This window comes from Gobius niger (genome assembly GCF_951799975.1).
Source record: "Gobius niger genome assembly, chromosome: 22".
NCBI lineage: Eukaryota > Metazoa > Chordata > Actinopteri > Gobiiformes > Gobiidae > Gobius > Gobius niger.
This window is the reverse complement of record NC_136873.1, coordinates 1,516,371-1,544,098: the sequence shown is the minus strand read 5'-3', so window position 1 is coordinate 1,544,098 and position 27,728 is coordinate 1,516,371. Positions and strand designations below refer to the sequence as shown.

At 40.8% G+C, this 27,728-nt stretch overlaps 2 protein-coding genes across 2 annotated transcripts in view; one reads left to right on the top strand and one right to left on the bottom strand.

Annotated features, from left to right (window-relative positions):
* Positions 1-11,115, bottom strand: part of atp8b1 (ATPase phospholipid transporting 8B1) — a 38,863-nt gene extending 27,748 nt beyond the window's left edge. The window contains exons 1-2 of the mRNA XM_079581226.1: positions 10,942-11,115; positions 1,983-2,080 (exon numbers count right to left, since the gene is read on the bottom strand). Of these exons, the coding sequence (XP_079437352.1) occupies positions 1,983-2,080; positions 10,942-11,113 (270 nt within the window). The 5' untranslated portion in view covers positions 11,114-11,115. The remainder of the gene's footprint in view (positions 1-1,982; positions 2,081-10,941) is intronic.
* LOC306981666 (ras-related protein Rab-27B-like) overlaps positions 1-27,728 on the top strand; it is a 607,733-nt gene that overhangs the window by 109,060 nt on the left and 470,945 nt on the right. The window lies entirely within an intron of this gene.

Sequence of the window (27,728 nt, the reverse complement as noted above, 5' to 3'; positions counted from 1 at the left end):
TTCATTAGTAATGAGTTAATTTACACTTCCTTGAGTAAAGTAGGCTACACTTTTAAGAGAAGTTATATCAGAATTGAACAGATGCCATTTTATTTATTTTTCTTCAATATATTTTGTTTTGTTTTAATTGCTCTGTCCATCATAGACAGAACAGCTCACGTTCAAAAGCTCCCTAATGCTTGTGCTTTATTCATTTATCTATTTTTATCTAACAATAGTATTGAGATGGTTACGTATTACTGGAGCTGAATGGTCTCTTTTCGCCTGTACTACAGCTCCATGTGGATTTTCTCAACTTAGCGAGTAGCTACAGCATTTTGATTGCTTTGCTGCAGCTCATTTTGGCTCAATATAAACATGCTGTATGTCATTTGGGATTTTCTGAGGACTTTTTAGTCGCTGGGTTAGTTTTTCAGATGAATAAGTCCCTGGGCATAAAACGGCGTAAGAATCGCCACAACTGTTAGCCGCGAGTTAGCGGCTAGTTTAGCAACATTAGCGACTTTAGCCTGTATCTTGTAAACACTGCAGACTCCACGCTGCAGCACTTAAGATAAGATAAACCTTTATTAATCTCACAAAGGAGAAACATGTAGCTCTGGTTAAATCCAGCACAGACTCTGATTTAGGGAGTGTGTCTGTAATGTAAAGTCAGATCTATGTGGAATATTGTATTTACACTAAAGAATTCTCCCGTTTGTTGCTATTTTCTCTCCTCAGCGGAGAGCCGGCCACACGTCAAGAGGCATCGGCTTCTGGTATCAGGACCTCATGAATGAGTACAATTGGCCCGATACCTGATACTGGTATTGGTATCGGTGCATCCCTAGAGGCCAGAGGAGAGAGCGTTGCAATAGTCCAACTGAAAACTGATGAACGCGGTATCAGTGCGTCGCTAGTGAAAAGTAAACAATAAGATCACACGGGCGGAGCATCTGGACGTCGCAATGTCGGCCTTTTCCCCCAAACAAAAGCAACGCAGCAGTACTGCAGGAGTCCTGTGATGTGCTTTACTGTTATTACTAATGTTGTTATTACAAACAACATTAGTCGAAGACATAATAAAACAGTACAAGTGCAAGGAGAGTCAGAAAGGCCTTCACTTTACAAATACACATAAAAGTTATTATGTCACCACTATCTTAAAGGATATTTCTAATGTGGAATACAATATTTGTATGTTGTTGGGAATGGCACAATTTACACCCTCTAGTGCAGACCTGGGCAATATACAGCCCGAGATGATTCAGTCCGGCCCACAACTGGTAGGGCATAAATTCACAAGTATGTCAATTACCAGAATGCTCACTTCAGCCACTAGGGGGCATCTTAAATAAAAATAAAAGGAAAGAATTCCACAGTTGTCCGGCAGCCTTTGTTTATGGACCCGGCGATTCACTCCCAATATATTATACTTATTTCCCGATACACGCTTGAGTTATTGTTGGTGCGGCTCCGACTCAATTCAGGCTTCTCATGTGGCCCTTTATGAAAATTAATTGCCCCCCCCCCCCCCCCCCCCCCGCTCTAGTGTGTAGCTCTCCAGGCCTTTCTAAGTCGCTCGCCAAACACTTTGTACATTTCTATAATTGATGACTCACATTTTAGACACATTTTCTTTTTTTCTGAACATGCTGAACACAATATAGTAAAGTATGAGGACAGCACTCATCGGCAAGCATTGTCAGAGTGAGAGCACTAGGAACCGGACACACATCATTTATACAAGTTAAAAATAATAATGGACCTGATATGGACCCCTGAGGGACTCCACAATGTATTGATAGCCTGTTCAAATTCCGTTAATACAAACAAATTGGAATCTATTGCCAACATAATTTTGCAACCGGTCATACTGTGCTGAACTTTCAAGAGAGACTCAAACTTCAGATATCATCAAGACATGAAGAAACTGAGAAGTTGTCTATGTTCAACAGGATGGAATCAGCACAGAAGAGTGAGCCAGGCCTGTGAGTACTTACCGAGTATCGGCTCTTCTTGATGCAGAGGAAGACTTTCTTCTGGAACTCGGGGAGCTGGTGGTATGCTCTGTCGTTGGACTTCACTTTCCAGCCCATTTCTAGGAGAAAAGCACAGATAGTGTCTTAGGCCAGATAAGTTAGTCGACTAATTGCTGCTCAGGGCATGTTTTTGGCAGCCCAAAGCTACATCTAAAAAGTGCAAATGAGCCTTGGAACCTCCTTGTCCTTATCGTTGACCCGGACGTGCATCATCATCAGCCATGACTAAAAGACTCCAAATGTGCCAGTGCAGTTAGGAGGGAGTAGGAAAGGAGCCATGACGCTTCCTTTAATACCTCCTATAGCATAGGAACCTTGGGATGTTCCTCATCAGCCCATAAGGAGCGAAGAACAGTGCCACAATCCACTGCCTCGCAAATGATTGTCAGTTTTGCTGCATGATGTTTCATTCAATATAATAATGAACTATATTCTAAATATATGAAAATACAGCTTTAAATTTACATTTACATGAACAGATTTGTTTATGTTTTGGATTTTACAATCTAAATTATAACAAAATCACTTTTTTTTTGTCATGGTTGGTGCTTGTGTGAAGCCATTTATTGTTAAACAACTGCGTTTACTCCTTCCAAATCATAATTTATTGACCTTTATTTAACCAGGATCGCCCCACTGAGATTAATAATCCCTTTATCAGGGGGGAATCTATTGTACATGTTTTTAGTGGTAGGGGAAACCGGAGTACCCGGAGGAAACCAACGCAAACACGGAAGGAACATGCAAACTCCACACAGAAAGGCCCCGTCCAGATGGGAATCGAACCCGGACCTTCTAGCTGTGAGGCGTGAGCGCTAACCGCTGCGCCACCGTGCCCTATAATGGCAACAGAAACTATCCACCAAAAAATCCGTCTGTAAATGTATGAGTGCGACTGTATAAAGCAGGTTATATAACGTTAGAGTCACAGCGGCGTCTTAAAGTTTCATCATAGGAAATCTACGAACTTAGGGCAACTTTGCATGCATTTGTGTCCAATTTACAAGACCGAAACTTAAGCCACACGGCTCATTTGCATAAGCTCCGTCCACTGTGAAAGAACAGAAGCTTATGCAGGGCAGGACTTGGTGAATATTAGTGATAATTGAACAGTGCTGTTATAAAGAGTTCTTTATTTAACACATTTTGACATTTGTGCAGTTGCTCGGATTATATTTGTACTGTTGGTAAGAACATTAAATTCGTTACAGGAGGATACGGGGCATATATTAGTCCATTGTGTGGCCTGACTATAAGCAGCGCACAAAAGTGACGGTGCAACTTTTAGTCTGTATTTCTCCAAATGTGAGCTCTGTGGCTCCGTGTTTGCCCATCCATGTGTGTCTGTGTCATCATCACTTCCTGCTAAACTGACGGCTGGAGACACTCCACACCTGCACACTCACATCGGTGTGTCTCTGTAAAGGTTTGTAATAGTTTCTCCTGACCAGGCTGCAGTGAATGATAGATCTAGTGTACGCTGGGCGTCGTCAGAGGACAAAAGCATAAAATCAGATCCTCGTCATAGTCCGTCTGAAAAAGCTTTGTCTTCAAAGAAGTACAAGCATAATGTTGTCTATCAACATTCCAAACAACAGCAGAGAAACGCGCTGCTCATGAGTGCTTTAGCTCCGTCTATGGAAAGAGAAACTGAACCTTATCACTTAATATGTGCCATGCCGTTTGTGGGGGGTTTATTTTTAGGTTGCTATAAGAACACAACCATTTTGTTCTGTATTGCAGAGGCATTTTATTATAAAGCAGCTTTGAAAGGATTGCCAATTTTATTCTGAGATTACAAACACTGTCTAATGATGAACATTTAGGCTATTTTATATCAAAACCAACACATTACTTTTTTATATTGTACTTTCACCGTGATGCACGGAACCATGGGTCCTGCACCGTGAACCGAACCGGACCGTGAGAGCTGAACCGCCCCGACAGCCCAGTGCCTGGTCAGCCCGGTTGGGTGAGCTTTTCGATTGCCGAGGCCATGGCCAAACTGGTCTTACCAGGCAGAGGTTTTGGCACCGACCTCTGACTGTGGCCAAAGCGCGCTAAACCGTGACTATAGTGACGTGATCAGACGCTGGCCTAAAACTCTCTCAGGTCTGGCATTTGTGAATGAAGGCGAGAGCCCAGTTTGTCTTACCACACGAGGAGGACACTTTTGCTTTCTTTTTTTTTTTCTCTCTTTTGCCTTCTATGTTTTTGCGGTTACCAGCTCAAGGAGTTTCTGAGTAGAATCAGCACACTTGAATGTTAAATGCTGCGTGTCTTTCCCGTGCACAAGCCACAGGCACTTTACAGCACATGTGTCTCTGCCTCTGTCAGAGCCGTGCACACTGCTAACTGCTACAGAGGGTCCCACATTGTGTCATCTCATGCCACGGGATGAACAGGCTTTTAAAAGTTAAGCTCATCGGTCCATGTGGACCAGCAAACATGGCTCATTATTAAAGGGATATTTCCGGATTTTTGACATATCTCCAGAAATCAGCAACACTCTGGATAACTAGGAAATGAGGCCCTATGTCAAAAATCCTGAAAGATCCCTTTAAACTGGTAAACATTCACTGTTTCTAAAAATAAAAAGGCTTTAAGAATCCTTTGCATTGAATAATACAAAACACAGTCAACTTTACTACTTTATAATTATTTTTATGATATTATTATTAGGCCGAAATCTAGTTTATGTTTAATGTCATCAAAACTGTGTTGCCCTGCTTAATTCTTCTTCTTTTTTTTTTTTTTTTTTTTTTTTTTTTTTTTTTTTTTTTTTTTTTTTTTTTTTTATTATTCATTCAACATAAAAGCACAAGATACACTTACAGATAGTGCACCAACCCAAAAAACCCTCCCTCCCTCCCTCCACCCCCATTTACACTCATTCTCACTCATTCACACTCATTCACACAAAAAGGGCTTTTACCTACAGTACAGTACTCAGGCTCCCACAGTAAACATCACTGCAGTCAGCAAAGAAACAAAGTTCGTGGCACAGGAAACTGTGTGTGTTGCTGGTCCATTGACGGCACCATTTTCATTAGCTACAAGTTCATCCATAATTGTTTTAATTTTATTTTAGGTACTTTTTGTCTATTTTTATTTTTATTTTTTTATTTTTTATTTTTTTTCTTTTTCAAAAAAAAAACTATAGGACATTATCTTCACCAGACCAGGTCTATATAGGGTTCTTAAAACCAGGTCCAATCCAGATCATGTCCAGGTCGGGCTCAGCAACACACACTTTCATTTATATGTACACTCAAATTAGGAGAACAACAGATTTCATATAATCTAATCAAAATGACACTTTCAAAATAAGCATTTGAGACCATCCCATCTACTTTTGTGTTTTTTGGCATCATTATCTGTTTCAACCATATACTTTTCTAAAGTTAAGAAATTCTGAATAAATGTTTTAAAGAAAGTAATATTAAGTGAATATCTATTTTTGGCCTTAAAAATAAACCTTTTACCGAGTACAATAATTAAATTAACTAAATCATGACAGTCAATAAATTCTCCTAATGTAACAGAAACCACATCAAGCTTCATAAACAAACCAATCCTTAAACACATTTTTTCAACTTCTACCCAAAACAAAGACACAATATGACAATACCAAAACAAATGCAGGGTAGATTCGGACTCGTGACCACAAAAACGACAAACATCTGATTCTATCATATTCCACAGTTTTAGCATTTTACCCGTGGGTAAGAAGTTATAAATAATTTTAATTTGAAAGTAACGATTTTGCACATCGATAGTAGTTTTGTAGATTAATTTGAATATTGCGTCCCATGGCAACGGGGAGTCAAAGTAGTCCTCCCATTTTCCACATGTACTATATGGGGCAGCCTTCAGAGATTTCTTTATTAAATAAAAATTGTATATTTTTCTATTTATTTTTGTTCCTTTTTGCCAACTAGAGTTTCTTATTGGAGGTTTACAGACCGATAATTTAGTAGTTCCATAATTAATTACTTGCTTCCATTTTTTCCCAATTACTCCTGTTAGTTGAGTAAATGAAAAGCTGGAACAGGCATCGCCATACGTAGTTCTGAATTCATCATACTCCATGATCTTACCGTTCTCATTGATAATATCATTGACAAAAATGATTCCTCTTTCAAACATATTCTTCCAAAAGAAAGGCTTTCCATCTATTAGAATATTAGAGTTCATCCATATTATCTGCTGCAAAATGTCGTCTCTTTTTTCTGGTACATAAAATTGAAAGCACCACCCTGAGTGGATTGTTTCTTTTATGAACCCCGAGATATTTCCCAGCAGACTCACTACATATGGAAAATGGGAAGGCATCACTTGGAGAAACGGATACAATTTCTTATGATACAGTACATGTTTTTTGTCCAGCAGGACACTTGTGTACCACTCGGTATTGAGATACATCTTTGGAACAATTGATGCTTTTAAAGACAGACACATAGCTTCAAGGTTTAGAAGTTTCAGACCCCCATATTCATATTCATTGTACAAAACCTTTCTTTTGATCTTTTCTGGCTTGCCGTCCCAGACAAAATCGAATACCTTCTGCTCATAAACCTTAAGAAAGTTTTGTGATGGAGCTGGTAATGACAAAAATAGATAAATAAACTGAGGAATAATTAAAGAGTTGACAATAGATATTTTACCATACAAAGTTAAGGATTTCCCTTTCCATAATTGCAGTATTTTATCCAGCTTTCTTAGTCGATTATCATAATTTACTGAACCTAGGTCTTCCAGATTCTCTGGGATAACAACACCAAGTATGTTAACTGGTCCATCTGTCCACACAACAGGCACTTTGCATTCCATTTTAAACGACGTTCCCTTTAAACTTCCGATCCTTAATATTTTACATTTTTCATAATTAAGCTTTAGTCCAGATTGCTGTGAAAAGATGTCCAAAAGATTTAGAAGGTTTTGTAAACAATGAGGATTGGGACTGATGAAGAAGCTTGTATCGTCTGCATACATTGTTATTTTACTTTCAATATTATTATTACTGAGCCCTTCAATATTTTTGTTCAATCTGACTTTTATCGCCAATATTTCCATAGCAATAATAAATAAGTATGGAGACAGAGGGCACCCTTGTTTTAAGCCTCTTAACAGAGGTATTGTCCCAGAGATGTATCCATTATTGATAATCCTACAGTTTGTTTTATTATATAACGTGTTGATCCAGTGCAATAAGGAGTCACCAAAATTGAAAAAAGCTAAGCTTTTACAAATAAAATCTAGGCTAATTTTGTCAAATGCCTTCTCCAGATCGGCAACAAAGATTAATCCTCTTTTATTTTCCGTATTATAATTTTCTATAATTTCTAATAATTGTCTAATATTGTTTCCTATGTTTCTTCCTTGTAGGAAACCCGATTGATCTTGGTGAATAATGTTTGACAAAACAGACTTTAGTCTTGTAGCCAAACATTTAGCCAGGATCTTAGCATCGTAACACTGAAGTGTTATTGGTCTCCAATTTTTTAGATAAACTGGGTCTTTATACTGACCATTTGCTTCCTGTTTCAATAACAAAGAAATAAGACCTTCTGTTTGAGAGTTAGACAAAGAACCCATTGTATATGAGTAATTGAAACTAGAAAGCAATGGTTTCTTAATCTCTTCACAGAATACTTGATAAACCTCAATAGGTATTCCGTCTAATCCTGGGGTTTTCCCTGGATGAAAGGACTTAACAGCTTCCATGAGCTCTTCTTCTCTAATGAGGCCTTCACACGATTGGCTTTCTTCTAAATTCAATTTTTTTTCTTCATAATTTTCTGGAAAAAATTGTGTAGTTTCAGGAGGGATTACCGGTTTTGAAAAAATATTTTTAAAGTAATTTTCCATTTCTTTCAACAATGTGGTGTGTGTAGCCAATACCTTTCCATTTGTTTGAATAAGCTTGGAAATGTTCTTTTTTGAATGATTTTTTGTTTGGATATTTAGAAAGAATTTTGAACATTTCTCACCTTTTTTCATCCAGATTGCTCTATTGCAATCATAACTTTTCAATAATTGTTTTTCAACTAAGTCTGCTAACTCCTCCTGTTTGGCTGCTACAAAATTCAGTTGCTCATTAGTTGGATTATCATTGCTATCAATAATTTGTTGTAAATCCTCAATTTCTTTCTTTAATTCCTGTTCTGCCATTTTAAGTTGTTTTTTTTTCCATGAAGAGTACGCAATGGCATATCCCCTAAAACAACATTTGAAGGCTTCCCAGACTATTTGGGGATTTGAAGATCCTACGTTATTTTTAAAAAAGTCAGTAATAAATTGCTTTGTTTTTTCAATAAATTCATCATCCTTTAGAAGCATTTGATTAAACTTCCAATATCCAGGCCCACGTGTATTATCTTCAATTGCAATATTTAATCCTATACAATTATGATCTGAGCGCAATTTGTCATCGATTGATATTGCAGTTACTTTGCTTAGCAATGAAAATGATATTAAAAAATAGTCAATACGACTTGCCTGATTTTGTCTTCTCCATGTATACCGAACTAAACTAGGATTCTTTAATCTCCAGATATCAATTAAATCAAATGCATCCATAACATTTTGAATCTTTTGTAAAGACTGAGGATGATAATCTATTGAAGAATTCCCTTTTCGGTCCATAACTTTATCCAGGGCAACATTAAAGTCCCCCACAGTAATAATTTCCCCTTGTTGTTTCTGCAACATTTCCCTTATTTCTTTAAAAAAAGAAGGTTCATCACCATTTGGCCCATACAAATTCAAAACACAAATATTTTGACCCTGAATGATCATATTTAATATTAACCAGCGTCCTTGTAAGTCGTTTTCCATAGAGTTAAATTGAAAATTAACTTGTTTTTTTATCAAAATCATAACACCTCTTGAATTTCTGTGACCATGTGAAAAGAAAATCGGACCATCCCATTCTTTTCTCCATTTTTCTTCATCTACATTTGTTGAATGCGTTTCTTGAAGACAAAAAATATCTTGTTTTTTTTCCTTCAGCCACATAAATATAAGTTTTCTTTTTCTGTTGTCTGCAAGACCATTACAATTATAACTAATTATTCCAACTTCATTATCGTTCTTATAAATCATGAGACCTGAGTGAATTCATTATATTTTATTGGTTCCTTTAATACCATAAGTTTCATAACCATGAAAATCTTGTAACTAAAAACCACAGTATCACCTGCTATGTCCGAGGAAATCAATATCCCCTCTAATAAACCCACAGACACACCATTCACCCCACATGCACACCCACAGCACACAGGACAAACAAACACATACCCCCCAAAATAAAACCTTCGTTGACCGTTTCCCAACATCTAACTACATTGTCCAGTCCCAGAATAAACTGAAAAGCTCCAAAACGAAATGTCAAGTCATGTTAGTCAAGCCGTCGTCATGGTGATGTCGCGATGACGCAATCACTGCGCGACATTGTTATTGTTCCTCACGTGTATCCCCATGTCTGTACAGTTCACCGTTAACGTACAGTTTATCGACAACAAGGCGAGCTTGTTGTCCCTTCTGCCTAAAGGACTTCATAATTGGAATTAACTTACGTCGTTTCTCCACCACTTCCGTTGGGTATTGGCTGGTTATGAAGAATGTAGTGCCTTTCAGCCTTTTGGAGAGAGCAAGCACTCCGTCTTTGCATTTGGAGCTAGTAAACTTCACAACCATAGGTCTCGGTTTACCATCCTCCTTGCGCTTGCCAATCCTGTGTGCTCGTTCCATTTGGATCCTCTTGACGTCTTCCTCCGGGATTCCGAGTTGCTCCTGCAGAAAGGCTCTGACGAGGTTCTCCGCGATGCTGTAAGTTTCTCCTACATCTTCGCTAATCCCCATGATCAGCAGGTTGTCCCGCATGCTCCTGCAGCGGAGCTCCAACAGGTCCGCCTTTAGCTTCTCATTCTCCGTTGTCAGTCTAGTAGTTTCTAGTTTCAGGCTTGTTACCTCTACTTTTTGCGTTGCCTGTTCCCTTTTTATTTCCTCCATTTCAGCATGATTGTACTCGACTGATCTTTTTAGTTCTGCAACGTCAGTTTTCAGTTCATCCAAAATGTCCAGTTTTCCAAGTTTTTCAACCATGGCTTGCAACATTTTTCGATCGTCCGGAGTAAATGTTGCATTTTCGTCCAGATCACTCGAAGATAGTTGATCACGGATGCGTTTAGGTTCCCTTGATCCGCGTTTTGGCATGGCTGCAGGGGAACAATAGGCCACTCAGCGTTGGAGGCTTCTTATCTTTAGCCAAATCACACTCGTGAGTAGTTATCTATCTCACCAATTGCGTAGAGGTGGATATATATAACGAAACGACTTCGATCTTATGTTACTGGTGCATTTATGCTATTTATAACATTAAATACTGGGACTTGTGTAGAGACGGTCTCAGCTCACGTTCCTCACAGCGGCCATCTTGTTGTGTTGTGTCTAATTCTTCTTCTTTCCTTTCTTTTTATTACGCTGAGCAGAGTGGAGCGTGTGAGCTTGTCGTTTGCATCCAGAGTCAGTTGTGGCTATTTCCGAACATTTAGACAAACTTTTTGGGGAATTTCTCAATTCTTTACCTTGACTTGGACATTTAGAGGATTATCTCCAAGATGTTGTTTTAGATTAGACGTATCTGCGCTTTTTGCTGCAACTTTCCCACAACAGGATTTTCATGATGAATGTCAATCAGCGACAACAACGCCTCGGTCATTTTTGGACACCTAAAGAGGTGCTGCACAAGTTTTTTGGATGTACGTCAGCGTGAAAAAAGGAGGACCATGTGCTTCTGCAAATAACTGGGTCAAACATATGTTCATTTTAAAGACCAATCTCCCATGGATTTGAGACGTTTTGAGTCCCTGCTTCCTGATACTTGCTCGGGACAGTGAGAGTGACTGTGCCTTACCGCTGGGCTTGGCCTCCACAGGCGGGTGCTCTGCTCCGGGCGGCTCCTCCCGCGCCTCGTCCGACTCCGGCTCCAGCTCATCGTCCGTCTCATCGTCACTGTAGGGCATGACCTCATCGTCAGGCCCCCGGGAGCCCTGGGAGCCCTCCGAGTCGGCACGGGGACGGCTCATCTTCACCTGAAACACAGCAGCACTGGTCACCGTTTGTATTAAGGCTAAGTACAGAGGGGGGGATATTGGAGAGGACAGACCCACGGCTCTGTGTGAGGTTTCTTTTGGGCCACATTACCTATAATTAAATTCAAATGGAAATAAGCCACTATATTATATCTTTAACTTAGAAAATAAGCTGGCAAAATTTGCTTACATGTGAACCTATGAGGAATTTGAGTAAAACGGCCCGAGGGCGTGATGTGCTCTGTAGGTGAGGTGTTATTCCTCCACTGTCAATATGATGGCTATGCCCTGAGGTCTTTTGTGTTGGAAACTACAAGAGTTTGTTGTGAATAATTGTAAATATTCACATTACAAGTTGAGACTCCTCTGATACAATTGTTGTGTGTTCTGATTGATAAAACAAGGCAGGAAAATCATTGCCAACTCACAGAATCCACTGTCCTCAGGGTGCGGCATTACCATGAGAGCGATGGCTCCGCAAAACCAACTGCTTTGAACAGTATTTGTTCTACATCCATCATATCAATGAATCCTAAATCATCTTACGCTGACACCTTCATAGTTGGACCTTCTGCCGTCCTCTAGTATGTTTTTAATATATTTTTAATGTCATTTTGTAGAATGTGAAGTGTCAGGATGATGTGTGGTGGTAACGGCCGGCCCTGGTGTTTCCCTCACGCACACCACTAACAGGAGTCAGCTTCACAAACATAACCACGCCCTGTCAGTGCCACGCTTCACGTGTGCGCCACAGAAGGGTTATTTTAGAAAACATCGCAGAACAAACACGCACTCCGGTCTGTCAACAACACTACGCAATTATCGTCTGTGAGAGCAAATGCTCTTTTGTACGACTCCACTCCCTCTGAGGGCTCACGAGCCAAGATGGCGTCTGCTTACACCATTCCAAATGGGAGGCAGCAGTCCAACATTTTACATTAAAGCTGCCATTTAATTCCTCTATTTAATATATTAATTCTTGTTAAACTTGACAAGGACTCATAGTTGGGATTACAGACAAACAGGGCCACATGAGTCGAAGAAATAGGCCATTGGATTTTTTTCTGACAAACAAAGTAATTGCAATTTAAGGCTAAAAAATTCATGCTGTAATATAATTGATATTATGTGGCCCTGTAACGTATAGTATAATATAACTTTATATTCCAATTTATTGTTCTCCTCTATTTAGTGCATGGGGACACACTGACAGTTCATTGTTTGTTGGGTTCATCAACACCGTCTACACTTTTCTGTAATCCCGCATAATACTCATTAGGGCTGCACAATATATCACAAAAAATATCGTATCACGATATTAGGTGATGCAATATGTGTATCGCAACCAACTACACTACAGAAAAACAAAGATTGAAATATTTGCGTGCAGAGAAAGTAGGGCTGTGCAATTAATCGAAATTCGATTACGATTTCGATTACAACAGTAAACGATTACAAAATTAGCATAATCGCAAAAAATCGATTATCTTTTTTTTTTCATTTTTTTTTTTTCTTCAATTTTTTTTTTCAATTTTTTTTCCACATTTTTTTTCAAATTTTTATTTTTGGATTATTGTCTTTTTTTGATGGATTTTTGTCACTTTTTTGCTGGATTTTTGTCTTTTTTCTGCTGGATTTTTGTCTTTTTTCTGCTGGATTTTCGTAATTTTTTTGCTGGATTTTTGTCTTTTTTTTGCTGGATTTTTGTCACTTTTCTGCTGGATTTTTGTCTTTTTTCTGCTGGATTTTTGTCTTTTTTCTGCTGGATTTTCGTAATTTTTTTGCTGGATTTTTGTCTTTTTTTTGCTGGATTTTTGTCACTTTTTTGATGGATTTTTGTCTTTTTTCTGCTGGATTTTTGTCTTTTTTCTGCTGGATTTTCGTAATTTTTTTGATGGATTTTTGTCACTTTTTTGATGGATTTTTGTCTTTTTTCTGCTGGATTTTTGTCCTTTTTTTAATGCATTTTTGTCACTATTTTTGCTGGATTTTTGTCTTTTTTCCGCTGGATTTTCGTAATTTTTCTGCTGGATTTTCGTCATTTTTTTGATGGATTTTTGTCTTTTTTTGCTGGATTTTTGTCACTTTTTTTGATGGATTTTTGTCTTTTTTCTGCTGGATTTTTGTCTTTTTTCTGCTGGATTTTTCGTAATTTTTTTGATGGATTTTTGTCACTTTTTTGATGGATTTTTGTCTTTTTTCTGCTGGATTTTTGTCCTTTTTTTAATGCATTTTTGTCACTATTTTTGCTGGATTTTTGTATTTTTTCCGCTGGATTTTCGTAATTTTTCTGCTGGATTTTCGTAATTTTTTTGATGGATTTTCGTAATTTTTTTGATGGATTTTTGTCTTTGTTTGATGGATTTTTTGTCACTTTTTTGATGGATTTTTTTAAAGGCAACAAATAATCGTTTGAATAATCGTGATTTCAATTATGACAAAAATAATCGTGATTATTATTTTTTCAATAATCGAGCAGCCCTAAGAGAAAGAAGTTATTGGTTTATGTTGACAGGCTCAGTAATTACCACAACATTCTGGTTGGGCATATAAAGTATTGCCAAACTTGTCCTGAGACTAAAACAAGATAAAAAGTAGGAGGTACATTGATCTACAATGACACAGCAGTTCGTGGAGTTGTGATTCTCGATCTCCATAGGCTGTACGGAGAGTTTACACATCACGTCAGCACAACTTTTGACACACTTTGTAGGAAGAAAGGCCAAACACACCCCCTCTGAACAGTGACACTGTCAGGCCCGCCCCCCAGGCCCGTCAGGCGGAAAACTGGTTGTGCAAGTTCACGGAGAGGATGGGAACAGCAAGAGGCGTGGTTGGACTGAACCTGAAACCAGCCCTTTGGAGGAAGTGCTGTAGTCCTGAGTAACAGGCCTCCAGGCCACAGTCTGTAGTCTGGACCAGGGGGCAGTGGGCCAACACAGTCTGGACCAGGGGGCAGTGGGCCAACACAGTCTGGACCAGGGGGCAGTGAGTAGGGCTGGGATATCAGTATGGTAATAGGTCTCATACCTTTAGCTGCAAGTTTTGATGCTGTTGGTCCAGGGACAGCATTAAAGGAAGTGACTTCATTGTTGTTTCAGCTCAAATAAATGATTTCCCCTATTTTTTATTTTGCCCAATGTTTGCCCCATTTAAAAAAAATAAAAAATCTTCATGTTCCCAATTTTTCCCCCCAAATTCTTTTGCCTCATTTTATTACTAATATTTGCCCTATTTTCCCCCAATTTTCTGCAGATCTTCCACACATTATTGTTCTGTTTTATGGTTCTCAACCCTTTTTGTCTTGCATACGCCTTGAACCCATAACCACCTTTCCTCAGCCTGAGAGCCCGTCACGAGCCAGACTGATCCTCCATGGGGAAAGAGTCTGGATTTGTGCGATTTGAATCTCACGGACTCTAGCAAAACCAAGACGAGCCAATCATAGCACGGGAGGCGAGAGTCAATGGTGCGTCATCTTCCACACTAGGATTTCCCATCAACCAGTGCTCCTACAGGCCAAAAACACAACGGCCTTTTACCAGGGCCCTTTCTTCTGTTTTAAATGAGCTTCTGTTTTAAATGAACCAGTCAAAAGCATTTTGACTGGTTCGCTCTCGTTCAAACTGCGATTGTTAGCCCCGCCTTGGGTCTCGATTTGGAGATTGCGTCCTATTACCACAATTTCAGACTGTCTTTATATGTATTTATAAATACATAAATAAAGTCAGCCTGGCTCTATGCCAGGCCCAACTGGGATGGAGATGGGATAGAGACAGGATGAAGACAGGATGGAGACGGGACGGAGAAGGGCTGGAGAAGGGATGGAGACGGGATGGAGACGGGATGGAGACAGGATGAAACGGGATGGAGAAGGGATGGAGACAGGAGGGAGATGGGATGGAGAAGAGCTGGAGAAGGGATTGAGATGGGATAGAGACACAAGGGAGAAGGGTTGAGACGGGAGGGAGAAGGGATTGAGATGGGATGGCTGCGTGTCAAATGAACATCATTTGCCTACAGCACAGACATGCGTGACAGCTGCTTCCTGAAACTCTCATGTTTTGTCATGACGTCCAGTCACACACTGGATACAGGCTGAGCAGTTTGAATGAAAGCCAATTATGCTCCATTGATAAACAATGTCCTCTGTTGAGAACTTGACTGAAACCTGTTGAACAGGCATAATGACCTTTATGCACATGTGATTCCTCTATTAGAAAAGCCATTAACATTTCAGTCTTTGTAATTCTCCTGAACATATTTCATTATGTCTCAAAAAAAGCAGCAAACCCTTTCACTAAACAAACATGCACAGTGGTGATACTCCAACCACTGAGTACAGAAGACCACTCCAATACCTTCATTAAAGATGGACAACTCCTGTACGACTGAGAGCTGACACAGACACAGCACGAAGAAGTACTTAAAAAGGCCTTTGTTTAGATGGCCAAGCCAACATGCTTCGACTGACAGGTCTTCATCAGGGCTCAATTGAAAATAATTAAATATTTCATTATGTATTTTAAATATTCACCATAAATCTTGATCAAGCATGTAGTGTTAATCAGGAAAAATAAATTAAATATTTGCATTTTTAATAGTGGCTTTGAAGCACAGTATAGTGTACTACAAAGTACAGTACGAATACTGATGAAGGGATGGAGAGGTTAAAACAGTTCACAGAACCCTTCCAATCCACACATCAATCAATCATCCAACATTTTAGTCAAATCCTTAAATCCTTCGTACAAAAGATCACATTATTGGCTTCTAAACATAAAGTATTCCATGGCCAAAAAAGGTCAAAGTAGCCCTAAAATATGTAATCAAATGGATGTTTTTTTAATTATTCTAACCCAATAACACCACAGCAAGATGCTCTGTAAATGCTGGGCTCAAACCACCAAACCACATCCACCCCCCCTGAGCCACTGGAGGTCCACATGGAGACAACTGCGCTGTGAGTGAAATGAAAGGAGGTTTCTCTTTTAATGAAGTCGCTTATCAGTGGGACAAAAAGCATTTACACTGAGGTCGAGTGGTCCCTCCTGAGCATTTGGGCAAGGCTCAGACTGGGGTTAAACCAGGCTTAGGCCGGCTCCATTTGCGTCTTTCGTCACTATTCAAACAAGCGCTTAGTGAAGGATGGAGGATTTCCATAAGGTGGCACACATTTCCCTGTGTGCACCGTGCCCGGCTGGACGGCAACTCAGACATGACTGCAGTACGTGCACAGTCTCAACACAACAAGGAGGAGGAGTTTAGAACGTCTTCTCTGCTTCAGGTGCTTCTCACATCTTACTTTTGTTTTGTCAAGGATGAATATTGACGGATCTTTGGCAGACTACAGGGTCATTCTGTCAAATCAAGAATTCATCTCGATCTTCTCAGATTTGCTTCAAACTTGGCCTAATTTTGTAAATAAACTCAATAGTGAGAGCGTCAAGTTTAGAGTTTGTGTCTATTGTAGTTTCTAAATGAATTAGGTTGCAAAAAGTGGCTGTGTGAGGCCAAAAGTAAGCAACAAATGTTTTCAGGGTTTGTTCCACACATTGATTGATTACTATAGGTGTAAAGCTTGTAAGATTATAAAGGCATGACCTTCCAATAATAGATAACGGCCAAGTTTGAAATAAATAGGACATGGTTAAACAGGATGCATTTGCTGATTTAACAATCCAAACGACCCTGTCTGGGCGGGCCAATGAACTCCAGGTTAAAACAGCTATTGGGCCGACACCAGTGGGAACAAAAATAGGGCTGAGTAAAAAGAAAAAAAATATATGAAATTGAAATTTGAGATGCTCAGACTTCCCTCTCTGCGCACATTTCCTCCAGGGGAGATCCCAAGGCGACACCCGGCCAGCTCAGAGACATGGGGCCTTTCCGAAACCATTCCCTCCTCCCTTCCCCTACACTGGGGTAGGCAACGTCAGGCCCGAGGACCAAATTAGGCCCTCCAGCATAAAGCCTTTGGCAAGAGAATTTTTTTTGTCATAAATCAGAGACCAAACACATGAAAGGAGTTTAAAATGTAGAAAACACTGTCAATATTTTCACATTTTCTAGCAAAAAACCCCATTAGGTCATATGTGCAATAACTATATTTGTAGAGAACAGGTGCTTTACTTTGGTTGCAATTGTGAGTTTCAGCCCTTGGTGTTTTGGCAATGAAGAAAATCGGCCCTCCATGGCACAAACTTGCCTCCCCCTGCCCTACACCCTTCCTCAGGCCTCAGTGAGGGCACCTTCAGAGGTTCACTCATCAGAGAAACTCGAGCTGTGACTTTCAGACGCCCTCTCCCTCTCCCCCACCAACTGCACAGCTCAGAATGTTGCAAAGATCACAAGTTTGATCATACCTTTAAATGAAGAAAAAAAAAAAGTTCCCTTATGAGCTTCCAAAGTAATTGGCTTGTTGCACGGTGTGGCTATGCTAGCTCCTCTGACCTGAAGTTGTGAGCGCCAGTACTTCCTGTCTTTATTCTTTTCCTGGAATAATAATCATATTTTCTAAAGATTATGTTGTGGGCAGTGAGTTCCCGGTAGATGATCATTAACTGTGTGTTCAAACCTTGATGTAACGAGTTCAGAGGAGACGCCTGTGATCACAGAGGATTGATAGTTTGTCTTGAAGCTAAAGGCTAACATGCTATAAAAGAATTGAATAAACGGCACTATTTCTGTATAATGCATGAAATGAATGTTAGCCTTTAGCTTCAAGACAAACTCACTGATCCTTATAAACACAGACGTCTCCTCTACGGAAATATTTACACTGTACAGCAACTCGTTAACCTGCGGTAAGTGATCGTGTACCAGGAACTCATTGTCCACCACTGAATCTGTAGGAAATACCATGATTCGAACGGGTCTAAGCTCATCTTAATGGAAATTAATACGAACAGGAAGTACTAGCGCCCACAACCTCAGCTCAGAGGAACTAGCGTAGCCACATTGTGCAACAAGCTAATTCAGCTTCAGATATGTCGTATTTACATTATATAATTTAGTTTCTTCAAACTCACAAGTGAGAACTCTCTCTCCCCTAATAAAATCATATTAAGTAGGGCTGTGCAATTAATCGAAATTCGATTACAACAGTAAACGATTACAAAATTAGCATAATCGCAAAAAATCAATTTTAATTTTTTTTTTGCAATTGTTTTTTTTTTTTCAATAGTTTTTTTCAATAGTTTTTTTTTCAAATTTTTAATTTTTGGATTTTTGTCACTTTTTTGCTGGATTTTTGTCTTTTTTTATGGATTTGTGTCACATTTTTGCTGGATTTTTGTCTTTTTTTTTTAATGGATTTTTGTCACTTTTTTGCTGGATTTTTGTCTTTTTTTCCTGCTGGATTTTTGTCACTTTTTTGCTGGATTTTGTCTTTTTTTGCTGGATTTTTGTCTTTTTTTTTAATGGATTTTTGTCACTTTTTTGCTGGATTTTTGTCTTTTTTTTCCTGCTGGATTTTTGTCACTTTTTTGATGGATTTTTGTCTTTTTTTTTATGGATTTGTGTCACTTTTTTGCTGGATTTTTTTTAAGGCAACAAATAATCGTTTGAATAATCGTGATTTCAATTATGACAAAAATAATCGTGATTATTATTTTTTCAATAATCGAGCAGCCCTAATATTAAGTCTCACTGACACTGTCTTTTTCATTTATAAATGTCTATATGACGATAACGTTGTTCAAATGAACACAGAGGCGCTCCTAAATAAACGTGGAACTGAGGTTGTTTGGTGCGTGTTGCTCGTGGGACTGCTCTCAGTGTAACACACACCTGGTGAGGAGCTTTTCACCCACTTCCCCTCACTGAGTGCTCCGTTTCGGACAGAACTGCACACGCAAATAGAGTGTTGGGGGGTAGGGTGAGGGAGGAGGGAGCGGTTTCGGCGTGTTCTGGGTCGTCCCGAGGGCCTCTTCCCAATTTTCAATACCTATACTAAAACATTTGTCATCTAGAACAATAAAAAAGAAAAATAATGTTCCATAAAAAAAAAAACATTTCTTTGAGTAACTTCCTTAATGCAGTCCCTGGACCAACAGGCATCAGAACTCTAAAGATGTATTCCTACTTCCCATACCAGTAGTACCTGAACTTTTTTTCTGATACTATACTGGGTACACAACCCTTTTCTCTCTGTCGTCCCTGTTCCACCAGTGACAAAGGTTAGTGCTAGATGGTCTGCTTCGGAGGGACAGTCTGCTGTGAAAACATGAGATATCATGACACAAATTAAGGTTAGGGCCAGGGAAATGGTTAACCTCGTAACTCCCGCCTGAACCGAGAGGGTCTTTTTCTTCACGTCATCACATTTTTTTTCCAACATTTTTTTTGTTGGGTATTCAACTCATTTTTGTCCTTTTTTCGTCCATTTTTTGTCACTTTTTTAAGCACATTTTTGTCATTTTTTGGCCACATTTGTCATTTTTTTTGTCATTTTTTGCCATTTTTTTGAAAAAAAATTCGTCAATTTTTTGTCACATTTTTGTCATTTTTTGTCACATTCTTGTCATTTTTTTAATCAATTTTTTGTCTTTTTTTGTCACATTTTTGACATTTTTTCGTCAATTTTTTCGTCAATTTTTTGTCATTTTTTTGTCACATTTTGTCACATTTCCATGATTGTTTTCGTCTCAGTTTTGTTGCTATTTTCTCACCTTTTTTCCCAGAAGCTTTTGGACTGGGGGTAAAGCCAAACTGGAGAAAATGTGCTCGGTTCAGGTGGGAGTTAAGGGGTTAAACCTTAATGATTAGGGTTAGGATTAGGATTATTTGTATTTTTAGACAAACCAACTCACACAAGACGACAATATTAAAATGACTGAGGTTTTCCTGGGGCCTCATTTATAAGGCTCCACATGAGGCTCCTCTGCACCGACGCTGGACCGGAAAACAAAGTGAACGCCTCCATGCGCTGCCGTACGAGCTACGCACTTTTCAGATACAGCAAAGAGACGAAGAGAGAAAAGGAAAAACAGTTACAGGAAGTCATGTTTGGCCCATTTGGAAAGAGTTCATTTTAACTCTTGATGAAATGAAATGAAAATGAAAATGTGAGCAAATAATCATATTTTCTGTATTGTTGCTTTTTGTCACTTTTTCTATTGCTTTATGGTTGTTGGTGGGGTTTTTTTTTGCTTTTCTATAGCGTTTTGGTTGCATTTATATGACTTTAATTACTTCTTTATTGCTTTTTCAGTACCTTTATTGTATTATTGTCACATTTTAGTTGCGTATTTGTCGTTTTTGTCTGGGTTTTTGTCACATATTCATCTATGTTTTTTGCAGCTTTATTATGCTTTTTTGACAAAACTGATGTAGACTTTTTCTCGAGTAGTTGCCACGTTTATGTCAAGCTTTCATTGCCTTTTTTGTCACTTTTTTGTTGCTTTTACATTGCTTTTTGTCATGTTTTTTTCTGCTGGATTTTTGTCTTTTTTTAATGGATTTTTGTCACTTTTTTGCTGGATATTTTTCTTTTTTTTAATGGATTTTTGTCACTTTTTTGCTGGATTTTTGTCACTTTTTTGCTGGATTTTTGTCACTTTTTTGCTGGATTTTTGTCACTTTTTTGCTGGATTTTTGTCACTTTTTTTATTTATTTTTGCCACTTTTTTGATGGATTTTTGTCTTTTTTCGTCACGTTTTGTCACATTTGTGCTCCCAGCTCATAGACAAGTGCATTTGAAAGCTAAGACCTCGTCGTTTCTGATAGTATGTGTAAGATCTGTGCGAGTACAACACAGGTCACAGGTGGTGGATCGAATATCTATCACCTCAACGCAAATCTGGTCACCTTAGGGGGAGTGCAAATCGATAAACAGAGGATAAAAATGTATTCTTTATCTGTCATTAATCGAACGATAAGTCGATAGTAATGATCGTAACAGCCCTGTTAGCTATAGGCTCAGACTAAACACTGGATTAAAGTTAAAAAGAGAAAAGAGTGCAGAAGGCTTGTGTATAAAGACGTGTCACTGTCGCGGAGTTCCAGACTAGAAGGGGACAGACTGGTCTATCGGCTCCCTCCCTCCCCGTCCTGGTCCGACCGTCTCTGGGTGAGGCTCACGCTCGCAGGTACAGCCGTGTTCCCCCCCCGCCGCACGGACTCACCTGGTCCCGCTGAAGCCTGCTCGGCCCGTGGTCAGTCCGCTGGGGTGCTCTCCTCCTCGGTCCACTCGGTCCTGGCGGTTTGTTTCTCCTTCTCCCTCCGTGCTCGCGCGCGTCGCTTCGTTCACAGCAGCAGCAGCAGCGGCGGCGGCGGTGGCAGCAGCTTCATGTCCGCGCGCGTCTTCCTGTTGTGCTCCCCGCCCTGCGCGCGCACCCGCCTCACCTGTGCTCGCCGCTGATTGGACCAAAACTGGACACACCGGTCGGACCGCAAGAGGCTGCGTCGGTGCGCGTGCGTGTGCGTGGCGCGCGAGGCATGTCGGCCGCTGCTCCTCTGGTTTCAGGCCAAGAGGCGTGTTTGTTTTGTTTTGTTTCAACAGTTTCACCTCATTCATTTAGTCCATTTGAATAGGTCAGTGTATCGATGAACAGAAAACATGTCACCTGACCCAACGCTACCACCTGACCCAACACAGAACAAACATTAGTTCAATACATTTACAACAACTCACCGAAACATACCTCGCTACAATAGTCTGGTTATTACGTTTTTGAATGAATTCATTAAATGCCATTTTAGCCATTCCAAAGTTCAGTATAGGCATTTATATGATATATTGTACCTCTACCGCTATGGAGCACTCATTTTTGTGATAAATATAAGTGTTTTCTGGAGGTATTTTTCGAACCCAGAAGACACAACGCTTCGATTCGGTTTACTCCGCCCCTCTCTCCGCACATCTGCAACACAGCTTCATAAATGGCTAACACACATGCTAATATGCTAAAGTAGCTGACCGATGTGAGGTATAGAATAAGGCAAAGCAGAGGGTCTACTTGGAGGACAGGTCTGGATCGTGTCCCTGTTTTATTGAAGTGGAGGCAGAGAGTGAGAAAGCGGGAACCCGCACATTTAAAATGGCAGTTCATGGGTCACCACCATGCGCACCTGTTTAGTGGCTTACATACCTCCCCCCTCACTCAAGAAATGTCCTCATTTCTCCAGAACAGGAAAAAAACAAAACAATGTAATAATAATACAAGCATAAACAAACACAGCACACTGAGGGGCGAGCCCCTGGAAAATGGCAGGAGGAAACGGCGAGAGCTGTAGGACGAACAGGATGCATCGAGACGCATTGGGAATCATTGGCCTCCAGGCACCGGCGGGACACGCAGGGAACATCAGGCCTCCCGGCACATGGCGACAGGACACCCCAACAGGCACAACCACGTCAACACTGGCTCCCAAAGGACGGCACTGGATTCGGGCATCCCCAACACGCCTGGCGCCAAAGGGGACTGGACATCTGGCACCCCGACGTCGGCCCTGGTCGCCGCTGATCAATCAGGCGCCCCTCTGCAGCACACACTCCCCCCAGACAGTCGTCCATCTCCCGGCCAAGGCGTGCCCAAAGCCCGGTCGTCCAGTGGCAATTAGAACAGCCATGCTCCTCTCAAACACATGTCCAAACTATGCGGGAGAGAACCGCACCCCGACACCGGTGTACGGGCTAGCTAGCAGCCTAGCCCATGCACACCGCAAAATAAAGTCATCTCCGCGTGACTAAGTCCGTCCATACTGCCGCCACCACCGTACAGGGTGGCGACGGCAGCACCGCTGCCACCAATGTAGCTGACCGATGTGAGGTGTAGAATAAGGCAAAGCAGAGGGTCTACTTGGAGGACAGGTCTGGACCGTGTCCCTGTTTTATTGAAGTGGAGGCAGAGAGTGAGAAAGCGGGAACCCGCACATTTAAAATGGCAGTTCATGGGTCACCACCATGCGCACCTGTTTAGTGGCTTACACTAACACACAAGCTAACCCGCGTTTGGACTGACTCACCCTCTGCTCCATCGCTGTTTACATTATGGGACTCGTGTTGGTTATAAAAGTTAATCCACTTTGGTTCAGGGGAAGGCTCACCAAACATCCATCAGTGACAGTCACAGAAAAACAATATTTTGGTGAAAGTCGCTGAATCCCAGAGGAAAAAAACAGCTAGACGAGGTTGAATAAACTCTGTGGCCAAACGCCCTTCTTTTTCTCCGTGACATGATCGTTAGGTAAGAATAAAGAACAGGTGTGTCCAGTTATAACGAGCTCCATCTTCAGCTGCAGCGCAAACATGACTGATCTGTTCAGACGCTCAGGGATGTGTTTGTTTTGGCCTCAGCTGAGCTGGAAGCACCTCAGGCACATCCTTTTTATTTTTGTAATTGTTTTTTCTTTTTTTTCTCTTTGTTTCTCTCTTGCGACAGAAATAATGAAAAAGCTTTTTTACAAATTAAAATCACGCTGTAAGGCATTACATTACAGACGCTGAGCACTTCCGTTCCGCTGTGACGACACAACTGAACACTCAGTCGTTCACCAGGAGAGGGCGGAGCCTCAGAGAGCAGGAGGGCGGAGCCTCAGAGAGCAGGATTCAGGAGGATTACTGAGAGCTGCGTGAATGAAGCCACAAACCACTCTGGGGGTGTTTTTGATAAGGAAATAGCATAACAACATGGCTAAAAGCTCCAAAAAGTCGATTTTGCATGATATAGGACCTTTAAGAGGCGGTGGGCGGGGCCAGTTAGCACTCCAGTCTATACACAAGACAATTACTCTTTTCATCAGGACTGGGGCTTTAGACTGTAGAGGAGCTGCTTCTTCAGAGGAGACTGTAGAGGAGCCGATTCTTCAGAGGAGACTGTAGAGGAGCTGCTTCTTCAGAGGAGACTGTGGAGAAGATGAGCAGCTCCTTCAGAGGAGACTGTGGAGGAGCTGCTCCTTCAGAGGAGACTGTAGAGGAGATGAGCAGCTCCTTCAGAGGAGACTGTAGAGGAGCTGCTCCTTCACACACCCCTGTTTACAGCTTGTCCTTCAGTCTTTATTTGCCTCTGCAAACTCTGTCTTGCCTCTTCCTAAACACTCTGATGCAGAAAGTCACAAAATAAAGTGCAAAATTCAGTAACAATAATACAGTTGTTTATGTGGTTTGTGACTGTTTACTAATATTGGAAATAACAGGCATGTTCTTCCTCTTGTCAGACTAGGTTAAAATGACCTCATGGTGGAAAAACTGTGTCAGGGCGTTAGTTTGAAACCTCAAGGTTCAGAAAATATGCAAAGGTTTGAAATTTAATTTTTAATCTGTTTAATAGAAGAGTTTTGAAAAATGTTGATTATAATGTAAGTCTAGTCCATTTTAGTGACATTGTGACAGAAAGTTATCAATGAAAAGTTGTATTATTTTTATATGTATGACCTTAGGAGAGGTCAACCTGCAAATTAAAACACATTATTTTTCCCAAAATAGTGTTCCTTCAATTTGTATAGCTTACAAGCAGATCTCTGTGTGGAAGTTCCCACAACACTAATGTTATACTAAAATATCCACTACATAAACACATTTTCACTGAGAAACAGATCCTTCGGGTCATCTTACACAGACATCTGGCCACATCAGCCAGACCACAAATTTCTCATTTTGGATTTGAAATTTTTAAAATATTAAATTTTTTGTGTTTTTGTGTTTTTGGAACATGCACTGTAGCAACTTTGGGTCAGAAAGTTGGCAATGAAAGGGTTAAACCATCATGAAAGTTTTATTATGTTATATGTATGGGAAGAGGAGAGTCTTCAAAACAAAATAAGTGAAAAGAAATATTGTTCCTTCATGGAGTTGTAGCTCTCTAAAGGTGTGTCGAAGCTCCTTTAACGTGAGTATTTTCAGTGTTTACATTGGGGTAAAAATCCAAATGACGTCACACATTTTATAGATCACCAAAAAATACACCCCCTCAACTGGCTTAAAACATGTAGGAGTTATGCAAAAAATAAAAGTCCAAAAGCACAAAAATGTGCTTGGGTGTAATTAAGGGTTAAATAGGATTATTATTATTTTTTAAGTCCTGATGTTTTCAATGAGACTTGAGTGAGATACATTTTGTCACTGTGTAAACTACTTTCCGCACTGTTGAGCTCGATTGGCCATGCTCCCCCTGCTGTCCTGTAAAGAGACTACATGTATGTCCAGTAACAGTAGAAAGCTGCAGACCACGTGCGCCCTCTGCTGGTGCGAGCGGATCCACAACGGTATTATTTGTGAAGTTATTGTATATTTTACAATTATGTTGTTAGGGTTCTTTAGGAATAGGATTAGGTTTGGTTAGGGCCATTATTATTAGGGTTAAATTAGACTTTTTTTAGGATTAGGATTAGGTTGGGGTCGTTGGGATTATTGTTAGGTTGGGGTCGTTTTATTTTTTATTGACCTTTATTTAACCAGGATAGTCCCACTGAGATTAAGAATCTCTTTTTCAGGGGAGTCCTGGCCCCAGAGGGGAATCTATTGTACATGTTTTTAGTGGTAGGGGAAACCGGAGTACCCGGAGGAAACCTACACAGACACAGGGAGAACATGCAAACTCCAAACAGAAAGGCCCCGTCCAGGTGGGAATCGAACCCGGGACCTTCACAGCTATCACGTCTTCCGATGAGGAAGCAGAGGCTGGGGACTCTGAGGGGGGCTCGCTCATCATCCAAGCTGAAGTCACTGAGATGGTTAGAAAGCTCCTCGGTGGCTCCGGGGGTGGTTGAGATCTGATCCTTCGAGATCAGATACCCAGGAGGAGCTCGGAGTAGCGTCGCTGCTCCTTCACATCGAAAGGAGCAGCTGAGGTGGCTCGGGCATCTGTTTCGGATGTCTCCTGGTCGCCTCCCGCGGGAGGTGTTCCAGGCATGTCCTAGTGGGACAAGGCCTCGTGGAAGACCCAGGACACGCTGGTGGGACTATGTCTCCGAGCTGGCCTGGTGTGGCCTCGGGGTCCCCCCAGAACAGCTGGAGGAGGTGTGTGTGGGTCTGGGCATCTCTGCTGGGACTGCTGCCCCCGCGACCCGGCCCCGGATAAAGCGGAAGAAAAAGGATGGATGTTTTCACATGATCGATCTGAGCTTTAACTCGTACCATTAGTTTTTGCTTCGTGCATAATCGAGCCCAAACACATTCCCATCACAGACCCAGCCACTCAAATTAGTTTTCTTGCCGCCACTTTTGTTCAGGTAAAAGGAACATTGATGTGTGTCTTTGTTAAAATCCCAGAGCTGCTGTAGCTCCGGTTCATAACCCGATGAAACGAATCCTCCACGACTGTTTACGTGTGCGGGCTGTGGGGGCTCCGCACTTCACTATTCACCACAACGGCCACTGAAAGCTCGAAAAGTGAAGCAAAACTACCTCCATCAGCATGCAGAAACTTAACAGAGACTGCAGTTACACATGCATCCTGAGGTGGCAGTAGTGAGTAAAAGAAAATGACATCTAGTCCCTTTAGAGCAGGGGTGTCAAACTCATTTTGGGCCGCGGGCCGATATTCACTTCCCACGGCGGGTCGCGGGCCGCATATGATAAAGAAAATGTTTCCAATAAATGAATAATAATGAGCTGTGATTTGGTCAAAGCCTCAACTTGATGTAGCTTCATTAATAACAACGGCTCACACTTGTTTTGCACTTTACAAGCCAGTGTCACAAGGTCCTCAAAGTGCTATAGTAGTCATTATTCATTCACTCCACACTCGGTGGTGATAAGCCGTTATTGAAGCCACAGCCGCCCTGGGGCAGACTGTCCATTTACCATGTTGCTATATAATGTGTTGTTCATATCCTGAGCTCTTATTATGTCAGTGCCCTCTGCTGGACACGTGTGGAAAATGTAATGCCCCCTAGTGGCTAGAATGAGCATTCTGGTTATTCTTTAAACAATCATAACTCCACACAGGAATGGGCTAGAGACTTACTTTTTCCCCCTACATACTCTGGAATTTATGCTCTACAGGGCAGGTAGGGCCGTATGTTTGACACCCCTGCTTTAGAGTTAAAGGTCACATGGATTAGAACAGCAGACAGAACAATGTTCAGTGCCAGAATATCAGCCCTTTTATTTATGGACACAAAACATCAGCAATGGCCTAATAACAATAAGCCAAGTGTTTTTAGAGCAAACCTTAAATCTTTCTCTTAGATTCAAGTATAAATTAAATCTGAGTACCAGGCAGTGATTTATTCCGGTTCTTTCAGATAAGACATCGGTGAGAGACGCAGAAAGGATTCGAGAACAGCCAGAATATTTTTGAACTCTATTGAATAGAAGTGGTGGAGGGCAAAAGGCTTTGAAAAAAGATCATTTATTTTCTGTATTGATTTGACACTCATGTGGATAATTACCATATTGTAAACATAGATGCGCGGCTTTTACGAAATTAATCCTGATCTTTCGACAGTTTCACTCAAATAAATAATAACTATAGGCTTAAAGTCCCAGCGAGTCATTGAGAGTCATTGGCCTCAAGTCCAAGTTAAGTCTCGAGTCACAAACAGCAAGTCCCAAGTCAAGTCAAGTCTTTTTGGAGCTTTGGTCAAGTCAGTCCCGAAAATTGCGACTGGAGTCCCCACCTCTGCTGCGTAAGACAGTGTGACACAATGTGTAAAAGTGAC